This window comes from Gekko japonicus, unplaced genomic scaffold (genome assembly GCF_001447785.1).
Source record: "Gekko japonicus isolate JY-2015 unplaced genomic scaffold, Gekko_japonicus_V1.1 scaffold1614, whole genome shotgun sequence".
NCBI lineage: Eukaryota > Metazoa > Chordata > Lepidosauria > Squamata > Gekkonidae > Gekko > Gekko japonicus.
Genome location: NW_015160259.1, coordinates 107,668 through 128,287, shown reverse-complemented (window position 1 = coordinate 128,287; position 20,620 = coordinate 107,668). Strand labels below are relative to the sequence as shown.

At 45.3% G+C, this 20,620-nt stretch overlaps 2 protein-coding genes across 2 annotated transcripts in view; one reads left to right on the top strand and one right to left on the bottom strand.

Moving 5' to 3' along the window:
* LOC107113387 (zinc finger protein 420-like) overlaps positions 1 to 13,420 on the bottom strand; it is a 49,009-nt gene extending 35,589 nt beyond the window's left edge. Inside the window, exons 1-3 of the mRNA XM_015414715.1 lie at positions 13,384 to 13,420; positions 7,184 to 7,498; positions 1,045 to 1,140 (exon numbers count right to left, since the gene is read on the bottom strand). Of these exons, the coding sequence (XP_015270201.1) occupies positions 1,045 to 1,140; positions 7,184 to 7,498; positions 13,384 to 13,417 (445 nt within the window). The 5' untranslated portion in view covers positions 13,418 to 13,420. The remainder of the gene's footprint in view (positions 1 to 1,044; positions 1,141 to 7,183; positions 7,499 to 13,383) is intronic.
* Positions 1 to 20,620, top strand: part of LOC107113378 — a 201,440-nt gene that overhangs the window by 114,992 nt on the left and 65,828 nt on the right. The gene's annotated exons all lie outside the window — the stretch shown is intronic.

Sequence of the window (20,620 nt, the reverse complement as noted above, 5' to 3'; positions counted from 1 at the left end):
CTGCTGCCCCTCAAGATTCCCCTTCCCTCGGACTCATAATATCCAAGGCCCAATCACCTCTCTGCGAAGAACCACTTCCAGTCAGAAGAGACATTACTGGTGCAGATGGACCAATTGCAGCAGCTTCAGTGATGGTGGTTCTTATTTTGAAGGCCCCTAAGTGGGGGCCAAATTGAGGATCTGCCTTTTGGAATATCATCCTCCCCCCCCTCACTAAGCCCCACTCTCTGTGCCCCTGTATACAGAGGTAGTTCAAGACAAGAGATGGGGCATTTTCCACAGTGGGTCTGTCTGTGGAATACCCTTCCGCCCACCCCTAAAGTTTGGTGGAAGCCTACTTCACTTATCTTTTCATCACTAGGCCCAATCACTTATTTTCAACCAGGCTTTTTAACTAAGAGTTGCTTTCTCTACCCTGAGGAGACTCAAAGCGGCTTACAGTTACTTTCCCTTCCTCTCCCCAAACCTTGTGGGGTAGGTGGGGCTGAGAGAGTTCTGAGAGAACTGTGACTGGCCCAAGGTCACCCAGCAGGCATCATATGGAGGAAGACTGGGGAATCAAACTCGGTGCATATTAGAATCCGCTGCTCTTTACCACTACACCACGCTGGTGATTCTTAATCTGTTTTGTTCCCGGGGACTGTTCTCTGGATATTTTTGAGGCACTCAGTGGCTGTTTTAGGCTGTTCTAATGCCCCTGGCTTGCTTAAACTTCAGTACTAATGACTGATTCTATGTTTAAGGTTTCATAGTATTGCTGATCTTTGTGAGCTCCCTCAAAAACTGATCCAGAGAGGCGAATAAATAAATACATAAGTTTTAAATACCAACTGCTGTGTGTACAGAAATTTTCCACAGGATTAGACACCATTTAGCCTGCATTTTGTTTTGTGTTCTGACCTCTCTTTCCTATTTGAGAAAGCTTTCTTTGGTAGTTGAAGCTGTTTCCTCTTCAGAAATTTCACAATCCTCCAGTGGCTAAAAGTCAGCAAAAGAGGTCCTATCCAGATACACCCCAGAAAAGATCCACAAATAGGTACATACCAGCCAATCTCATTCTTTCTTCTTGGTCCTGGAAAAACGGATTTCTGTTTCCTTGCAGGGAAGAAGTAGAACCAGGTTTGGGAACCAGAAGTCCTTCTTTGGGGGAAAGAAACAGACCAGTTACTTCATGGACGGTTAGATAACTACTGTTAAAACTTTGTTCTTGTTTTCTTGTAGGGTTATTATCCATTCTGTTGAATCAGATTGTTTTATCTAGCCCAGTGGTGGCGAACCTCTGCCACGGTTGCCAGAGGTGGCACTCAGAGCCCTCTCTGTGGGCACGCGTGCCATCGCCCCAGCCAGGCCCAGACCATCATTAAAGTGTCGAATTCTCTGCCAAATAATTTTAAATAAATGAAAGCATTTGGGATTGCTTTCCTTACTTTGTTTGGATCATCTTAAGTTAATGTATGGGTTGTTTTTTCTAAAGTAAAACCTCAGTGTTCAGGTTAAATTGCCGTGTTGGCACTTTGCGAAAAATAAGTGGGTTTTGGGTCGCAGTTTGGGCACTCAGTCTCTAAAAGGTTCGCCATCACTGATCTTGCCTGTGTCTTTCCACCTCCAGCTTAGCTGTAAACCTGGCAAGGGCCACCAATACAGGGTTGATATTTGGAGTCGGAAGGGGTAATTCTGATTTGAACCCCCTAGACCAGAGCTATGACAGCCGAGGAGTCTCTGGGGTGGCTATGAGCAGCTGTCAGATAAGGGAGCATGTGGAGGCAGGAAGGCTGTCTGATGTTCTGGATGACTCTGGTTGGGCCTGATTCATAGACAGGCGTGCTCTTTAGAGGCCCAAGAATTCTAGTCAGTCACCAGTGTGAGATCTATCCTGTGGGGTTCCAGAGGGTGCAGTTCAATCCCCCATGCTTTCCAATCTCTAAGCAAAGCCCTTGGGACAAATCATTAATAGTTTGGGGGTTGGTTGCCATCCACAAGCTGATGATACCCAGCTCTATATATCCTTATCCACGTCTGGTCATGCCATAGAGGTCCTGAATGGCTACCTGGCTGCTATGGTTAATTAGCTAAGAGTGAACAAATTCAGGGCTTTTTTGGTAGAAAAAGCCCAGCAGGAACTCATTTGCATAATAGGCCACACCCCACAGCAGAAACACATTAGCATATTAGGCCACACCCCTGACAGCACAGCTCATTGGCATATTAGGACACACACCCCATGTTACCAGAAGTGTGCTCACCCAGCCACACCCACCTTTTGCTTCTTATTCTGTTTACCTTGTTTGTTGTCCAAACCCAGGGTTTTTTTGTAGCAGGAACTCCTTTGCATGTTAGGCCACACACCCCTAATGTAGCCAATCCTAATGAGTTTCTGCTGTTGGGTGTGGCCTATTATGCTAATACGTTCCTGCTGGGTGTGGCCAACTTGGAAGCCAGCCGGAACTCCATTCCTGTGCGTTCCTGCCCAAAAATAACCCTGAACAAATTGAAACAAAACCCTGAAGAGAAGAAGAGGAGGAGACTGGATTTATATCCTATCCTTCACTGGGAGCCTCAGTGCGGTTTACAAACTCTTTTCCTTTCCTCTCCCCACAACAGAGGTAGGTGGGGCTGAGAGAGCTCTTTCAAGCATAGATCTGACAGAGCTATGGTTTGCCCAAGGTCATCCAGCAGCTGCAAGTGGAGGAGTGGGGAATCAAACCCGGTTCTCCCAGATTTAGAGTCCGCACACTCAACCACTACACCAAACTGGCTCTCACACCAGTTTGACAGGAGTAACGCTGGTTGGGAAGGTGGAGATCTTGAAGGACATTGTGCTCCCCATTTTTGACAGCTTTCAGCTGACCCTTGCTGACTCAATGATAAGCCTTGGGGGGTTACACTAGATCCAATTTTATAGCTGGAGCAGCAAGTTAATGCAGCTTCAAAAAAAAAAAAAGCTTTCTTCTAACTCAGGCTAGCATATAAGGTAGCCCCCTTACCTCGATACAGCTGATTTGGCTACCTGGATCCATGCCATGATAACATTGAGACTAGAATACTGTAATGCACTGTACATTGGTCTCCCCTGAGAATCAGCTTGGAAATTACAGTTGGTGCAGAACACCATGGCTCGACTATTAGTGGGAGCTAGATGGAGCACGCATATTACTCTCATTCTGCAGACATTCTATTGGGTGCCCATTAGTTACCAAGCTCAGTTTAAGATATTTCTGATCACATTCAAAGCCCTTCATGGCCATTGTCCCTCATATCTGCGGGATCACACTCTCCTGGCTTTCTGCAAATTATGCAAAACTGAATTATTCAATAGGGATTTTCTACACAGGTAATAGAGTTGCAATATACATAATGATCCACGAAGTTCCCTTCCTCTCCCCAAGATCAAAATAGATCAAGATGGGTGGCCATGTTAGTCTGCCTGTAGCAGCAGAAAAGAGCAAGAGTCCAGTAGCACCTGCAAGACTAACAAAATTTGTGGCAGGGCAGCAGCTTTTGTGAGTCACTGCTTTTCTTGAGTTATCTGAAGTGAGCTGTGACTCACAAAAGCTCATACCCTGCCACAAATTTTAAGGTGCTACTGGACTTTTGCTCTTTTCTATTGATAAGGGGCTATGATCTATACTACAGTGTGTAGCTTACTGTAAATAGGATCCTACTATGTAACTTTTTTGCACCATTTAATGTATCATGTTACTCATTATGCTTTGCTTCAGTCCTGTCCTTTAGATTTGGTTGTTTCCAGACTTCTACATTGCATTGATTATTGAATGTCTCATTCTATGATTGTATTGACTCACTTTGTGTAATCCACTATGAGTCCCTCTGAGAAAGGCAGCCAATAACCTAATGTAAATAAATAATACTAGTAGATAATCTTTGCTTCCATTTCCCCCTTTATTTCAACATAACTATGTGCAACTTTTAACACTAATTCAAAAGAAACTTACACCATCCATTACTGCTACGCAGAAAATGAAAGGACAACAATTACATGACTCTATTGAAGTATCTTACCCAAAGATAAGCAGGTCACAAAGCAAGGGGCCCCTAAAATGAAGCTCCCGATCAATTCAGGTCCCCATATGAATACTCATAAAAAATCATCTAATAGTCCCATTCGATGAAGGCACACATACTTGGCTAACATATTATCTTATAACTTTGACCACCATACAAAGATATTTATACCTGAGTACCTTCTGATCTGCGATTTGCATTTGTATCTTCTGGACGAAATTTGGGAGGCATACAATAGAAACACTACTCAACGCATATGCCTTTTGATTAGGACATAAGGCTATATTACAAGAGGTCTCAGATCTTTAAGCCTTGTGCCATTAGAACCCCCCCCCCCCTTTTCATCCTGCATTGGTCTATTAATAGTTACAAGTTGTATCATAAGCCGGTAAGTATACAATATGTTTGACCTCTGAAGAAGGCCTTTTAGGGCAGAAACACATAGGGTCACATTCAGTGTTCCCTCTAAGCTGAGTTGGTGTGAGCTAGCTCACAGTTTTTTAGCCTCTGGCTCACAGATTTTTGTCTTAGCTCAGGAAGGATGGCTCCAGAGCAAACTAATTTATGCAGTGACCAAATCACTGACTCACAAATTTAATGCCACTAGCTCACAAAGTAGAATTCTTGCTCACAAGACTCTGCAGCTTAGAGGGAGCCTTGGTCACATTGGCTTCCACTAGTGTTTTATGTATTTTAATTCGGTTCTTGATTCCAATATTTCTTTCCCTCTTTTGTTTCTTTTGTAGTTTTTAGAATGTCAGACTAGGATCAATGAGATCCATATCTTCACTCTGCCGTAGAAGGCTGCTGAGTACCATGCGTTAGCCACACACACTCAGCCAAACTTTCCTCACTGGGTTGTCGCGTGTATGAACTGCAGGAAAGTAGAACAATACAAGAATTGTAGGAACCCTGGGAGAAAAGGCAGGTGTTCATTAACGATGTTCATTATATATAAAATTTAGGATACAAGTTGGGGGAAGAGGATGATCACTGCTGCTGCTGCTTCATTCTCTCATCAAGAGGCAGTATTGCTCCTTAACAGGTGAAATTATCATTAAATATGGTGGGAACACAGCTCATTCCATAATGCTCTCCCCTGTGTGGATTCATTGCTGAGCAGTTAGGATGTCACTCTAAGCAGAGCTCTTTCCTTAAGTGGTGAAGGTATCCCTAGATATGGTGATAGTTCAGAAATCTGTGAAACCTCTCCATAACACATCCCATTTTATAATAAACTAATCAAGTGAAATCAATTCAACAGCTGTACAGTATGGGCCTGATTCAGCACAAAAGCTCTAGACGCTGAGTGAAAATTTCTATACCTTCCCCTTCTTCTGCATCCTTTGACAGGATGCATGGTTGCTCCCTGTGTGGACTTCATGATGTTTTTCCTGCACTGGCGACATTTGTATGGCATGGTCTCTCTCCCGTACAAATTCTTTGATGAATAACAAGATGACTTTTAGATGTAACTTCACCCCACACTCCTAGCATTTATATGGTCTGATTCCTGTGTGGATTTGTCAATGGACAATAAGGTATGAATTCTGGGCAAACCTCTTTCCACACTCCAAGTGTTTATGTAGTTTCTCTCCTGTATGGATGCATTGATGGACAGTAAATCCTGGAATACCAACAAAGATTTCTCCCCTGTGCAGATGTGTTGATGGCTTGTAAGCTCTGTACTCTGAGCAAAGCTTACACTCTGAGCATTTATATGGTTTCTCTGCAGTGTGGATATGTTGGTGGTCAGTAAGATTACTTCTCAGAGCAACTTCTCTGTCCACACTCCTAACACTTATATGGTTTCTCTCCTGTGTGGATATGTTGATCGACAGTAAGGCCATCACACCACACAAAACACTTGCCACATTCTAAACATTTATAGGGTTTCTCCCATATGAATTCGTTGATGGGCAATAAAGCCAGCATTGTGGGGAAACCTCTTCCCACGCTCCAAGCATTTATATGGTTTCTCCCATGTGGATTCATTGATGGGAAGTAAGGCTGAAACTATGAGAAAAGCTCTTTCCACACTCCAGACATTTATATGGTTTCTCCCCTGTGTGGGTACATTGATGGGCAGTAAGGGTATTACTCCAAACAAAGCTCTTTCCACACTCCAAGCATTTATATGGCTTCTCCCCTGTGTGGATTCGTTCATGAGTAGTAAGACTGTGACACCGAACAAAGCTCATTCCACACTGCAAGCATCTATATGGCCTCTCCTGTGTGGATTCGTTGATGAGCAGTTAAGATGTCACTCCGAGCAAAGCTCTTTCCGCACTCCAAGCATTTATGAGGCTTCTCCACGTGGAGACATCACTGGTCAGTAAACTCTGTACACTGAGCAAAGCTCTTTCTGTACTCCAAGCATTTATATGGTTTCTCCCCTATATGGATTAGTTGAGGAACAGTAAGTTTTTCAGTCTGATCAAACCTCTTCCCACATTCCAAACATTTATGAGGTTTCCCCTCTATATGGACTCTTTGGTGTTCTATAAGAAATGCCTTCTGAACAAAGCTTTTTTCACACTCCAAACATTGGCTCCGGTCACACGGGCAGGAAAATGCGGGGGGGGAAGCGTGGCTGTTTGCCCTGGGGCAAACTAACGCACGGTTAAGCGATCAGACCTCCCGTGGAGGTCCCGTGGGTAGGGAGAGGTGCCGATCACAGGACAATCCTGCGCGCAGGAAAAAAGTGGCGCGGTGCGGCAAACTGGCGGTTTTTTGTGTGTATACCAAAAACTGTGCATGCTCCGTTGGGTGCTTGTGCACATCCACGGAGACTTGGGGGGGAAAAACCTTTTTTGCAAGGGGACATGGGCGGGCGCCGGATGCCACCGGAAACGCAATCAGATGCCCGCCCTTGCCCCGTGGTTTCCGGAAACTAGTACCTCCGAGGTACTAGTTTTTTGCTGCGTGTCTTCGGCGGGAAGCCTCGGTTGAGCCATGGGAGCGCTACGCTTCCCAGATGTGCCGGTGAGATCGCGCCCGGAAAATCCACCTGTCTTCCGTCTCTCTAGCATGGCTAATGTTCCGTGTGACCGCAGCCATTTATATGGTTTCCCCTCTGTGTGGATTCGTCAATGAGCAATAGTGGTATTATGTGAAACAAAGCATTTTCCACACTTCAAACATTCATATGGTTTCTCACCTGTGTGAATTCGTTGATGAATATTAAGTGTGCCACTCCGTGCGTAGCGCTTTCCACACACCAAGCAATTATATGGTTTCTCCCCAGTGTGTGTCCGCTGATGGACAGTAAGGTGGGCACTCTGAGCAAAGCCCTTTCCACATTCCAAGCATTTATATGGTTTCTCCCCTGTGTGGATTCTCCAGTGTATATCAAACACTTTTTGATAAATGAATGTTTTTCCACACACAGGGCAATTGATCCATCTCTGATTTTTTCCTTCCAATGGGACCTGCTGTGGTTCCCCCTCAGACTTGTTCTTGGGACCATCTGCCTCTGGAATATAGAGAGAAGACTGGTAAAGCCTTACAAAGGAAAGAAGGTTGTTAACTGCTCTTGATAACAATAGAATACAGATAATTTGAAGGGGAGACAAATCCTGCCACGTATTAATTGGCCACTGATTCTTTCTTGGAAGTTAATTCCATCAAAGACAAGGTGAATCAGTGGAATGGCAATGTTGGGAGGCAATAGTAGGGGGGCATTGGCTCTGCTCCTCTGTTTGTGACCCTTCCAAGGACTGTAGTTGTCCCCTGTGGGAAATAGAAGGATGGACTCCCCCTCACTGGCAGTCTTTAAGCAGCGACTGGACAAACACTTGTCAGGGATGCTCTAGGCTGATCCCGCACTGAGCAGCGGGTTGGACTAGATGGCCTGTTATGGCCCCTTCCAACATTGTGATTCTATAACTAGATCGCCTAGATGGCAGAGGTCTTCCTTCTTTTTACCCCAGAACAGAACGGCCTTCACTGGACAGCCAATTTGGAGCAGAGGTTTACACCTGAACTATGAACACCCAAGCTGAGGTCCCAACATGTACAGCACACTGAGTCATCTTGGGCCCCTCATGCTTTCCGAGTGATTTTTGCCTCACTAGGTCATTGTGCAGGTAAATGGGATCCTCACGGAAATGCTTCTTGCACTGCTTAAAAGGAGGGCAGGATAACAGGCGAGAACCCACAGAAGACCACAAATAACAGGAGGACCTGTTGCCTCCCAACAGATCCCTTGCCCTGGTTTCATCACATCCCAGGTCCAATCCCCTCTCTCCAAAGCAGCATGGTCAATCAGAAGACATATTACGGGTCTAGATGGACCAACAGAAGATGCTTCAGTGATGGAGGTTCCTACTTTTAAGGCCCTAAATGGGACCAGACTGAGGATCTGCCTTCCTTGCCTCCCAGTAAATTATACCACCTACACTCTGTGCCTCATTTACAGAGGTAGGTGGTCACAAGAGATATGGCATTTTCAGTAGTGGCTTTTTGTACCTTATTATCTCTCGTCATTAGGCCCAAACATTTGTTTTCAACCATGCTTTTAACAAATAGGTTTGATCTTTTTAGCTGTTCTGTGGTCTATTTCTCTCCTGAGGACTATTCTCTGGATATTTTGGGGGCTACTCAGTGGCCATTTTGTACCACTGCTTTACCCCCGGATTCTTTAAACTCAAATACTGATACTTTATGTAGTATTTAAGGTTTGACAGAGTTGTTTCTATCTGTGAGCTGCCTTTGAGAACTCTCTGGAGAGATAAATATTGAATACAAGTATGTAGTGTATAGAAACTTTCTCCAAGATTAGCCACCAATAAGCCCACATTTTATTCCCTGTTCTAAGATCTCATATGTAGGAAAGCTTTCCTAACTATTCTCAGTGGTTTCCTCTTCAGAAATCTCTCAGTTCTCCAGTGGCTGAAGATTAGCAAAAGAGGTCCTGTCCAATGCTCCCTCTAAGCTGTGGAGTCTTGTGAGCAAAAATGCTACTTTGTGAGCTACTGGCATTAAAGTTGCGAGCGAGCGATTTGGCTACTGCATAAATTAGTTTGCTCTGGAGCCATCCTTCCTGAGCTAAGACAAAAATGTGTGCGACGGAGGCTAAAAAACTGTGAGCTAGCTCACACAAACTTGGCTTAGAGGGAACACTGGTCCTATCCAATGTTCCCTCTAAGCTGTGGAGTCTTGTAAGCAAAAATTCTATTTTGTGAGCGACTGGCATGAAAGTTGTGAGCGAGCGATTTGGCTGCTGCATAAATCAGTTCCCTCTGGAGCCATCCTTCCTGAGCTCAGACAAAAAAGTGTGAGCTGGAAGCTAAAAAATGATGAGCTAGCTCACACTAACTCAGCTTAGAGGGAACACTGGTCCTATCCAGACACACCAGAAAAGATCCACAAATACCTGCTGATCTCTCTGTTTCTTCTTGGTCCTGGAAAAATGGATTTCTGTTTCCTTGCAGGGTGGAAATAGAATCAGACGTGGGAACCAGAAGTCCTTCTTTGGGGGAAAGAAACAGACCAGTTACTTCATGGGAGATTAGAGAGCTCTTGCTTGGATCCGGAAGTATCCATCTGCTGATCCTGATGGTGGCTCAAAGAGAACAAGAAGGGAGGTGGGAACTCTCACACAGGTAAGGGAAGCCCGGGCCCAGACAGAGCCACCAAGATACAGTACCCTAGCTGCCTCCAATGGCAAGCAGGATCCGACATCCCAGTCTGACACAATCTAATGCAGCTCTGACGAAGAGCTGCTGTCTAAGGACTCCCCTCCCTTTGAAGAGACCCCACAGTCCTCCCAGGATGGGGGAAAAAACATGATGATAGATCCAGAGAAGCTGAACTCCTACTAACAATCCGAACACTTAGAAATCTTGTTCTTTTTATGACACTTTTTAATCCTGTCCTTCCTTGAAGGGGGCTCAAAACAGCAATTTCGTACGGCCTAGCACCATTCTGACAGGATCTGCTCCTTTGGCATTAATGCAGTTCGTTAGGAAAACAACCATGATGTGATAACGAAGTCGTGGTTTAAACAATTTGGGGAAAAATATTTTTAATGTGTCCAGTGTATAACAAGTCATTAAAGTTGGGTTTTTTTAAGCAAAATGGTCTCAAATATATCTTATGACGGTGCAGCACTCATTGGACCGTTTCACTTAAAAGTTTTATCAGATTAGACCTTTCACTTGCTTCAAAGGAAACAACTTTAACAACTTTGTTATACACTGGACACATCAAAAATATATTTTTTCAGATTGTTTAAACCACGACTTCGTTATCACATCATGGTTGTTTCCTAATGAACTACAGTCTGTCCCGTGAGCTCTCCTTTAATAGCAGCCTGACAAGACAGGAATTCATTAAGCAGAGCTCTTCATGACAAAAACCAAAACGTCACCTGCTAAAATCCTGACAAGGGAGGAACCGTTGTCATAATGGACAAGTCAAACTATACACGAGAAGCTGAGCAACAACTCTCAAACACCAGTTTTTACATGAGAAGAGAAGAGAAGAGATTGGATTTATACCGCACCCTTCACTTGGAGTCTCAGAGCGGCTTACAAACTCCTTTCCCTTCCCCTCCCCACAACAGACACCCTGTGAGGTGGGCGGGGCTGAGAGAGCTCTGACACAAACTGCTCTTTTTCAAGGACAGCTGTGCCAGAGCTTGTGACTGACCCAAGGTCACATCAGCAGGTGCAAGTGGAGGAGTGGGGAATCAAACCCGGTCCTCCCAGATTAGAGTCCGCACACTTAACCACTACACCAAACTCATGCTGCTCTACTCAGACCCCACACATGAATACCAGCGAGAACTCAACACAATCATGAAGAAAAGTCCCAACAAACATACAGGAACCAATTTATATGCATATACCCCAAAAACCTCAATTGGGCATTTTCTTCCTCCTGCCAAAGAGACAGAAACCTGGCAACCCTGGACGTCCCAGTGTCTCGAGCACAGGCACCGTCACTGTAGGAGTATCAGGATATAGGGACTCCATCCTGAGACCATACGTCATTAATACACCCAGCTATGCCTGTAGTACCACAGACTTCCTGAGGAAACGGCAGTCCATTGACCATCTCCCAGAAAACAGCATTCTAGCCACCATGGATGTTGAGACTCTGTACACTAACGTCCCCCATCAGGATGGACTACAAGCCATTAGAAACATCATCCCTGACAACACCACAGCAGACCTTGCCCCTGAACTTTGCATGTTTGATTCTCACCCAGAACTACTTCAGGTTTGGTAAGAATTCATACCTCCAAATCAGTGGCACAGCCACGGGCCCCTGCGTGGCTCCACAGTATGCCAACATTTTCATGGCGGATCTAGAACAGTGTTTTCTGAACTCCTGCCCATTGGCACCTCTCCTTTAGTTGACATTCATTGATGATGTTTTTCTTGTCTGCACCCACGGCAAAGAAACCCTCTAGAGTTTTCACCAGGCTTTCCATAACTTCTGCCCCACCATCAAACAATGAATTACTCTACACCAGGGCTATTTTTGGGCAGGAACGCACAGGAACGGAGTTCCAGCTGGCTCCCGAGTTGGCCACGCCCAGCAGGAACTCATTAGCATAATAGGCCACACCCAACAGCAGAAACTCATTCGGGTTGGCTACATTAGGGTTGTGTGGCCTAACAAGCAAAGGGTTCCTGCTACAAAAAAGCCCTGGGTTTGGACAACAAACAAGGTAAACAGAATAAGAAGCAAAAGGTGCGTGTGGCTGGATGACCACACTTCTGTGGCCTAATACGCTAATGAGCTGCTCTGTCATGGGTGTGGCCTAATATGCTAATGTGTTTCTGCTGTTGGGTGTGGCCTGTTATGCTAATGAGTTCCTGCTCAGCTTTTTCTACAAAAAAAGCCCTGCTTTGCACAAGAAATAAATTTCCTGGACACCACAGTACGGACACACGAGGGACACATGAGTACCACTTTATACCAGAAACCAACAGACTGGCAAACATATCTACATACTTCGAGCTACCACCCCATCTTACATCAAACAAACCATCGTGTATATACAAGCCCTACGCTTTGCTACGAACCCAAAGAAAATGACAACAGAACACCATTGGTGGTCACCTACAGCTCAGAACTCAAACCAGTTCAACACATTATTAATGACCTACAACCCATGCTGGATAGTGACACTTCCTTCACACAGGCACTGGGGGGCGACCTGTTCTTGCTTACAGGCAGCCTGCTAACCTAAAACAACTTCTCGTCCACAATGATAAACTACTTAACAGTAACACAGACTCTGGTACCAAGGCCTGCAACAAACCAAGATGCCAACTTAGCTCTCATATAGATCCTAGCAACACCGTCAGTGGACCCAGCAACATCAGCCATACCATCTCAGGTTCTTTCTCCTGCTCATCCTCTAACGTGATTTATGCCATCATGTGTCAGCAATGGCCTTCCACCCACTACATAGGACAGACAGGCCAGTCCCTTTGACAAAGAATTAATGGACACAAACCTGACACCAGAAACCACAATATTCAAAAACCAGTGAGGAAACATTTTAACCTTCCAGGACATTCAGTTGCTGACCTAAAAGTAGCAGTTATCTTACAAAGGGATTTCAAGGGCAGAATAGAGAGACTGCTGAATTGCAACGGATAGCGAAGTTCAAGACAATGTATCCACCTGGACTGAATAGAGACCTAGGTTTCCAATCTCAGTACCAATGCTGATTTCTCCATGCCTCTCTGCATATCACACCTTCTATTTTCATTTGCCTGCTAATGTCCTTTGGCATCTGAAATCACTCGACTTTCCAATATATAGGACAGATGGACTCAGATTCTATCTATATCTGAAGAAGTGAGCAGTGACTCATGAAAGCTCATACCCTGCCACAATTTTTGTTAGTCTTTAAGGTGCTACTGTACTCTTTTTTACCGCTAAAATCCTGTCTTTCATGGTTTGTTTCTCAGGGCTCTGCCACCTTGTTTCCCTGCATCAGACCAAGCCATGCCTCACAATGCATTGGTGTTAAGTACAATGAACACAGTAGAATGACCCCAGTTCATCCTTTCTGCCCCTTTTCCCTCATACAACAGTTATCCCCCTCATGTCCAATGGCAGATTGTATGGTTCTTAAACGCCTTCTTGTGCATTGAGGGTCCTAGATAAATATAAATATTAATATTTTGGCACTTGAAAAGAGAGGAGGGGAGAGCCCCTTGCTGCAGGCCCGCACAGAATCAGGGCCTCACGGCACTGTAAAATCGCGAGTGTGGCATCATTGTTAGTTTGGCTCTGAGAGTCTCTGCTGGAAGATCTCTATCAGAGTCCTTTTCTAGAACAACTTATTTCTGCCTTCAGTCATCTGTGAATCGAAGGAAAGGAGAGCCTTACCCAGAGAGGCCACATTCCGGTGATTGTCCTCCATGACTTCCTGGTGAAGGTTTCTTTGGTCTGAATCCAGCAGGGCCCACTCCTCCTCCGTGAAATGAACATACACTTCCTCAAAGTTCACCAGATCCTGAAGAGTGACAAAAGGAACCCCTCTATCCTCACAGGTAATGTAAGAATTCTTCCCCTTCTAAGGGCAATCCAACAGGACTATAATTAGATGTTTGCTTTCATGATTCAAACCTCCATCAGACATTTTCATTGCCTATCAAGGGAGCACCCCAGACAGCAGCCAAGGGGGAGAGAGAGAGAAGAAGAGGAGTTGATTTTATACCCCGCTTTTCTCTACAGTTGTCTTCCCTTCCTCTCCCTACAACCATCATCTTGTGATGTAGGTGGGGTTGAGAGAATTCTGAGAGAACTGGGACTGTCCCAAGGTCATCCAGCGGGCTTCATGTGGAGGAAGAGTGGGGGAATCAAACCCGGCTCTTCAGACGAGAGTCTGCAGCTTTTGACCCCTACACCACACTGGACTGGCTCTCACCATTCTAGGGAGGGGTGGGGGGAGGTCATGATCCGCAGTTCCACACTTACCCGATCAGCCTGCACAAAACCTCCTTCCTTTCTGTCACAAAGAGATGGCAAAAAATGTATTGCGGGTTTCATGGCTCTACCTGTGAAGGATGGAAAGATATTTGGAAGGTATTCTATCATTTCCATGTGTTCAGCATTTCTGTTCCTTGGGGGGGGGGGATGTCCCTACACTGGCTGATCAGGGCTATTTTTGGGCAGGAACGCACAGGAATGGAGTCCCGGCTGGCTTCCAAGTTGGCCACGCCCAGCAGGAACTCATTAGCATAATAGGCCACACCCAGCATCAGAAACTCATTAGGATTGGCTACATTAGGGGTGTGTGGCCTAACATGCAAAGGAGTTCCTGCTACAAAAAAAGCCCTGGGTTTTGACCACAAACAAGGTAAACAGAATAAGAAGCAAAAGGTGGGTGTGGCTGGATGAGCAAACTTCTGGTAACATGGGGGTGCGGCCTAAAATGCCAATGAGCTGTGCTGTCAGGGGTGTGGCCTAATATGCTAATGAGTTCCTGCTGGGCTTTTTCTACAAAAAAAGCCCTGTGATCATAGCTCAAGGTGCTCATTCAGGTGTGGAGTGGCTCATTCAAACAAATTTTTAAACCAAGAGGCTGAACTGTCTCTCCCACACAGGACCACAGCTTTCAAGCAGGCTGCAGAAAGACTCTCAAGTGGGAATGACACCCCGTTTGATCTTACCAGGAAAGGTTGCTCCGGGGTAATGCTCCTGCGAGCTCTCCTCCTGCAACTGAAACAGAATTGGGGAATCTCAGAAAGAGGAGACTGATGAGAAAAGGAACAGGAAACAGGCTGGGGAGGATAACCTGTGGGGATTTTGAGGGTGTCCTTGTTCATAATCTGCTGCAACCACCTGCTACCATCGATCACGGTCTTCTGTTTTTGAGGACTCAGAATGATAGCCCACCTGGCTTAACCGAGGTAAGGTCATTACCATCTGGAATCCCTTATGGCAGGGGTGTCGAACTCATTTGTTATGAGGGCCGGATCTGACATAAATGAGACCTTGTTGGGCCGAGCCATGTGTGTCATAAAATGTAATGCCAGGTAGCGGAGATATAATAAACTTTATAAATGGACACGAACACAAAGAGGGTTTTTTTAACTTAAAATAAAAACATTCTTAAAACATTAGCACTCTTGCAATATTTTGTTTACTTAACAGTGTCTGATAACTGACACCTCTTGCTCTGAATTATTGCATCAAAATGTCTGTGCTGTTGCTATCTCGAGCATGCTGTTCAGGTGTGTATCTGTAAGCTGCAAGCCTACGATGACGCAGCAGCAGCACAACTGGAAAAAGAAGCAGAAGACAGCCAGTTCCACTGTGGGCCTGATAGAAGTCCCCCGGGGGCCTGATCCGGCCCCCAGGCCGCATGTTTGGCACCCCTGCCTTATGGGATTTAGCCCTCTCTGCTTTAAATTGACCGACACCGGGGAATCATAGTAATAGTTATGAAGCAGTCTGGTCGCCATCATTAAAGGGTTTATAGCTTTTAATCTCTGGTTTCATTGTCCTATAATTAATGCTTGTAACCCACCCTGAGGCCACTCATGGGAAGGGCAGGAATAGAAATTGAGCCAAATGAATAAAAAATAAATAAATAGAAACCATGCTGGATCAAGCCAATGGCCCATCCTGTCCAACACTCCCTTATACTGTGGCCAAAACCCTGGTGCCATCAGGAGGTCCACCAGCGGGGCCAGATCTCCAGAAGCCCTCCCTCTGTTGCCCCCCAAGCACCAAGACGGCAGAGTATCACTCACCTGCTGGTCCTGATTCCTGTCCTCCGCTTGGCTGAGGAGGAAGCCTTCTGCCAGGGCCACCGCCTGGGAACTGGTCTCCGGCCCGCACTCCCTCACCCAGCTCTCCATCTCCGGGGGCAGGACGGCCAGGAACTGCTCCAGGACCACCAGGTCCAGCATCTCCCTCTTGCTGCGTCTCTCCGGCTTCAGCCACTGGCGGCAAAGGCGGTGGAGTCGGCTGCAGACCTCCCGGGGCCCCTCCGCCTCCTGGTAGCCGAACTGCCGGAACAGCTGGCGCTGCACATCTGGAGGGAGGGCGCTGTCCCCCAGGCTCTTCTGCACTGTTTCGCCCCACAGCTCCCTTCTGCTCCCGGCTTCGTTGGCATCGAGGCCATTTCCTATTTCAGCCACAGCTGAGTCCGGCTCTCTCTTCATCCTCCCTTCCACTCCAAAGCGCCTCCACTGGGACCAGTGGATCGCCTTCCTCTTTTGCCAGATTCTCCTATAAAGGATGCAGAGCCTCCTGCAAAGCCAAGACTGTCAAAGCAAAGAGACGTTTTACAAGGGGAATATTATTGCATTGCTTATTATTTATTGCTTATGCATGTGGGGGGAGGGGAACCCCCTGCAACTACCCCGATACTGCCTTGTCCCCCCTTCATCAGATTGCACCCGCAACTCGCCCTTTTCCCAGGGAAGAAGGCAGGATCGGAAGTGATCGTACCGAGTCACACGGCCTTCTTTCTTGATGCCGCTCTAGGAATGGTGACTCTCTTTCCATTTAACCCTTGGATTGATTCTCCACCAGCCAGAAGAACCGGCTCTTGGTTTAACTGTCCAAGAGAGAGTGCAGGCTCTTAACTCTGTACGTGTCCTGTTAGTTTCACTACTCTGGAGTAACTGCAAACTGAGGGAAAGCGAAGGGAGGATTTGGCCCCCTTTTCTGCTCCCGCTTATGTTGATCTTTGCCTGTAAGGAGCAATCCTGACTGGCACAGAAGGGGCGGGGGGCGGGGATAGCTAATACTGAGAAATCAAATGCAGCATCTAGAAGTCTATCTCGAAACGGGATGAGGTTTGAGTCCAGTGGCACATTTAAGCAGATCCGTAGTCAGGATTTTGTGGCTCGTGGGGCAATTTCCCCCCCCCCCCCCTCTGCAGAAGTTCTCGGTGCAGAAAGAAAAGCCAGAATTTTGAGGATTAGGATTCAGCTAGTCTTCTCAGACTGGAGAAGACTCTTGAGAGTCCCTTGGACTGCAAGAAGATCAAATCAGTCAATCCTAAAAGAAATCAACCCTGACTGTTCCCTGGAAGGCCAGATAATGAAACTGAAGCTCAAATACTTTGGCCACCCAATGAGAAGGGAGCACTCACTGGAGAAGACCCTGATGCTGGGGAAGATTGAAGGTCAAAGAAGACCGGACGGCAAAGGATGAGATGGTTAGACAGTGTCATCGATGAACATGAAATTGAGCCAACTTCAGAGGACGGCGGAAGACAGGAAGGCCTGGCGTGATCTGGTCCATGGGGTCGCGAAGAGTCGGACTCAACTGTGCGACTGAACAACAAGTCTTCTCAAGCTGTTTAGTCTACATAGGTGTTCTTATGCTAGCAATCACCCTTCGTCTGAAAAGAAAGCTATTACCTGAACTTATGTCTTTTTACTTAATGATATGATGTATGATGAGACTGTTAAACCTAATATGATCTTAAGGGCACAGAATGTAAGTCATAATATTGAATTAGAACAATGGGAACAAATATGGAAAGAAAACATTAAGATAACGAAAGCTATTGCATTTAAAGAGAATATGTATAAGATGTTTTACAGATGGTATATAACACCTGATAGAATAGCTAAAGGGAATGGTAAGTGTTCTAACAAGTGTTGGAAGTGTTTATCTAGTAAGTAAAGGTAAAGGTTCCCTTGCTCGAAAGCCAGTCGAATCCGACTCTAGGGTTGCGGTGCTCATCTCCGTTCCAAAGCCGAAGAGCCAGCGCTGTCCGAAGACGTTTCCGTGGTCATGTGGCCGGCATGACTAAACACCAAGGCACACGGAACGCTGTTACCTTCCCACCAAAGTGGTACCTATTTATCTACTTGCAATTTCTTACTTTCGAACTACTAGGTTGGCAGGAGGTGGAACTAGAGATGGGAGCTCACTCCATCATGCGGCACCCAGGTCTCGAACTGCTGAACTACTGACCTTCCACAGCCTGTAGTTCAGCGTCTTAACCACTTGAGCCACTGCAACTCCGTTTATCTAGCACAGGATCCTTTTATCATATGTGGTGGCATTGTGATGTAACTAAGAGATACTGGAGATGGATTCATGCAATAATGCAGAAGATATTGGGATGTACAATTCCATTTGCACCCAAAGTAATGCTTCTGAGTATACTACCTAAAGACTTTGAAAAAAGTAATAGATATTTAATTATTTACTTTACTACAGCGGCAAGAATGCTATATGCCAAATACTGGAAGACACAAGATGTACCAAAAAAGCAGGAATATATACAAAAACTGATGGAAACAGTGGAAAGTGATAAATTGACTTTATTGATAAGAGGATCCACAAACTATACATTCCAGAACACATGGAGGCGCTTCTATAATTGGTATAATAGCACAAACGATTGTAACCTAAAAATGTAATCCCCAGAACAAAGTATAGGTTAGAACATTGAGATAGCAGGTACAGATGTTGATTTTAAGATACAAAAATGTGAGCTCATAGAAAATAATGATAACGTGATATTGTATTAGAGAATATCTAAGAGGCAATTATTGGAAACTTAAGCATTTGATACCCCCGTTTGTGTTATATATGTGTATGTTTGGTTTGTCTGTTATGAAAAAACAAATAAAATTCTGCAGATTTTATCTTGAGGGCAGATTTGAAAGAAAAAGAAAAGAAAGCTATTACCAGGATGGATCTCTAAATCGCAAGCCGTCAACCACTTTAGATGACGGCTCTCAGCTGCTACACGATAATCACTTTTGCCAGCCTAAGCAACAATTCTGATAACAAGCTGGCAGGTGGGGGTGATGACTTCTGTAGCCAAGAAAGCGAAGACTTAGGCAGAAAAACTCTCTTAAAGGAGACCAGTTTCTTGACACAGAGTTAGGAGGGATCCTAGAGGTCACCTACTCCAACCCCCTTGCCAAGTGCAGGAATTAGTCAACTACAGCACCCCACTCTGCTTAAAGGAGCACACAAATGTTTTTAAATGATTGAAAAAAGCATTTACAGGAGAAATTCTTGTGGGGCTGTGCCTTTAAGACCAACAAGTTTAATTCTGGATATAAGCTTTTGTATGAGTGGACACTTCTTTGGATACAATGAAACAGACTTCTACAACTGTTACATATAGGTAGAGAGAGTGGGGGGGGGGGTAGTTGCCAGGAAGGACTAGTTGGAGTCAAGATGTATAAGTAACTGGTCGATAAGTATAGCTAAGATTGGATTAAGACAGTTGGTGCAACCTGTGAATAGCAGCAACTTAGCATGCAAATACAAGAATGCAGCCTTAAGAATTGCACTGAGGATGTGGAGAACCTTCTGGTTTGACTCACCGGCTTCAGCCATGGAGTGCATTTCCTATCCTTTAGTTATGTGGCTCTCTTGAAAAAGGAAACTTTGTTCTGGGTTGTGTGGCTTAAGGGGGGAGAAGTGTTCCCATCCCATCCCCCCAATGTACATGGGAGGGAGTTGGGCTTCAAGGTCTGTGGACCCTTTTCTTCCTTGCCCTGTTGTTCCAAGGGCACCCCTGAAAGGCTGGTGTAGTAGCAACCCCAGGGAAGTTGAGCAGGCGAGAGTCTGCCTGGGAGCTCTCCTGAGAATGCAGCAGAAAAGAGCAAGAGTCCAGTAGCACCTTAAACCTTAACAAAATTTGTGGCAGGGTATGAGCTTTCGTGAGTCACTGCTCACTTCTTCAGATACAGCTAGCATGTGAGTTCATCCTTCCTTAAATCTTGGAGAGGAGTGATTTCAGATGCTGAATGACATTAGCAGGCAAATTACACTAGCAGGTGTGATTATATTAGGTGTGATATGCAGAAGGGTAATAGGCGTGGAGAAATCAGCAGTGGTAACGAGACAGGAAACCTAGGTCTCGATTCAGTCCAGGAGGATGCATTGTCTTGAGCTTTGTTATCCGTTGCAATTCGGTAGTTTGTCTAATCTCCCTTTGAAATTCCTTTGGAAGAGAACTGCTACTCTTAGGTCAGCAACTGAATGTCCTGGAAGGTTAAAATGTCCCCCCACTGATTTTTGAATGTGCTGCTGGTTTCTAATGTCAGATATAAGGACAGATGGACTCACACTTTAGCTGTATCTGAAGAAGTGAGCAGTGACTCATGAAAACTGGATATTGAGCGTCAGGAGTTACAGTCTCACCAACAAAACCTGCTCTCCTCTGAGCTTTGTGATTCCCCTCACTGTAGGTAGGATGGCTTCATATTTATCCTCCCTACAAGTGCCACAACTACGCAAAGCTTTCTCTTTAGACAGATGCAATGCCATGCCATCTGCCAATATGGCAGATTCAATAAGGCAGCATATGAGGCTAGACATTGCCCTTGTGGATCTGGATGTGTTGAGACGGTCTTACATGTTTTGTTGTGATGTCACTTTTATGTAAATATATGCTCTAAATATCTACACTCTATATTGGCCAACATGATGGGTTTTTCAGATTCCCATAAAGTTTGCAAACTTTTGAATGATTCCTCTGTTGAAGTAACTGCGAAAGTGGCAAAGTTTCTTCAATCTGCCATGCTGCTATGCCAAGGAAAAGCACAGTTGTAACCTATTATTTTATTCAATGTATTTGTAATACAGTGTCCTACTTGTATACTTTGTTCTACTGATATATGCCAAT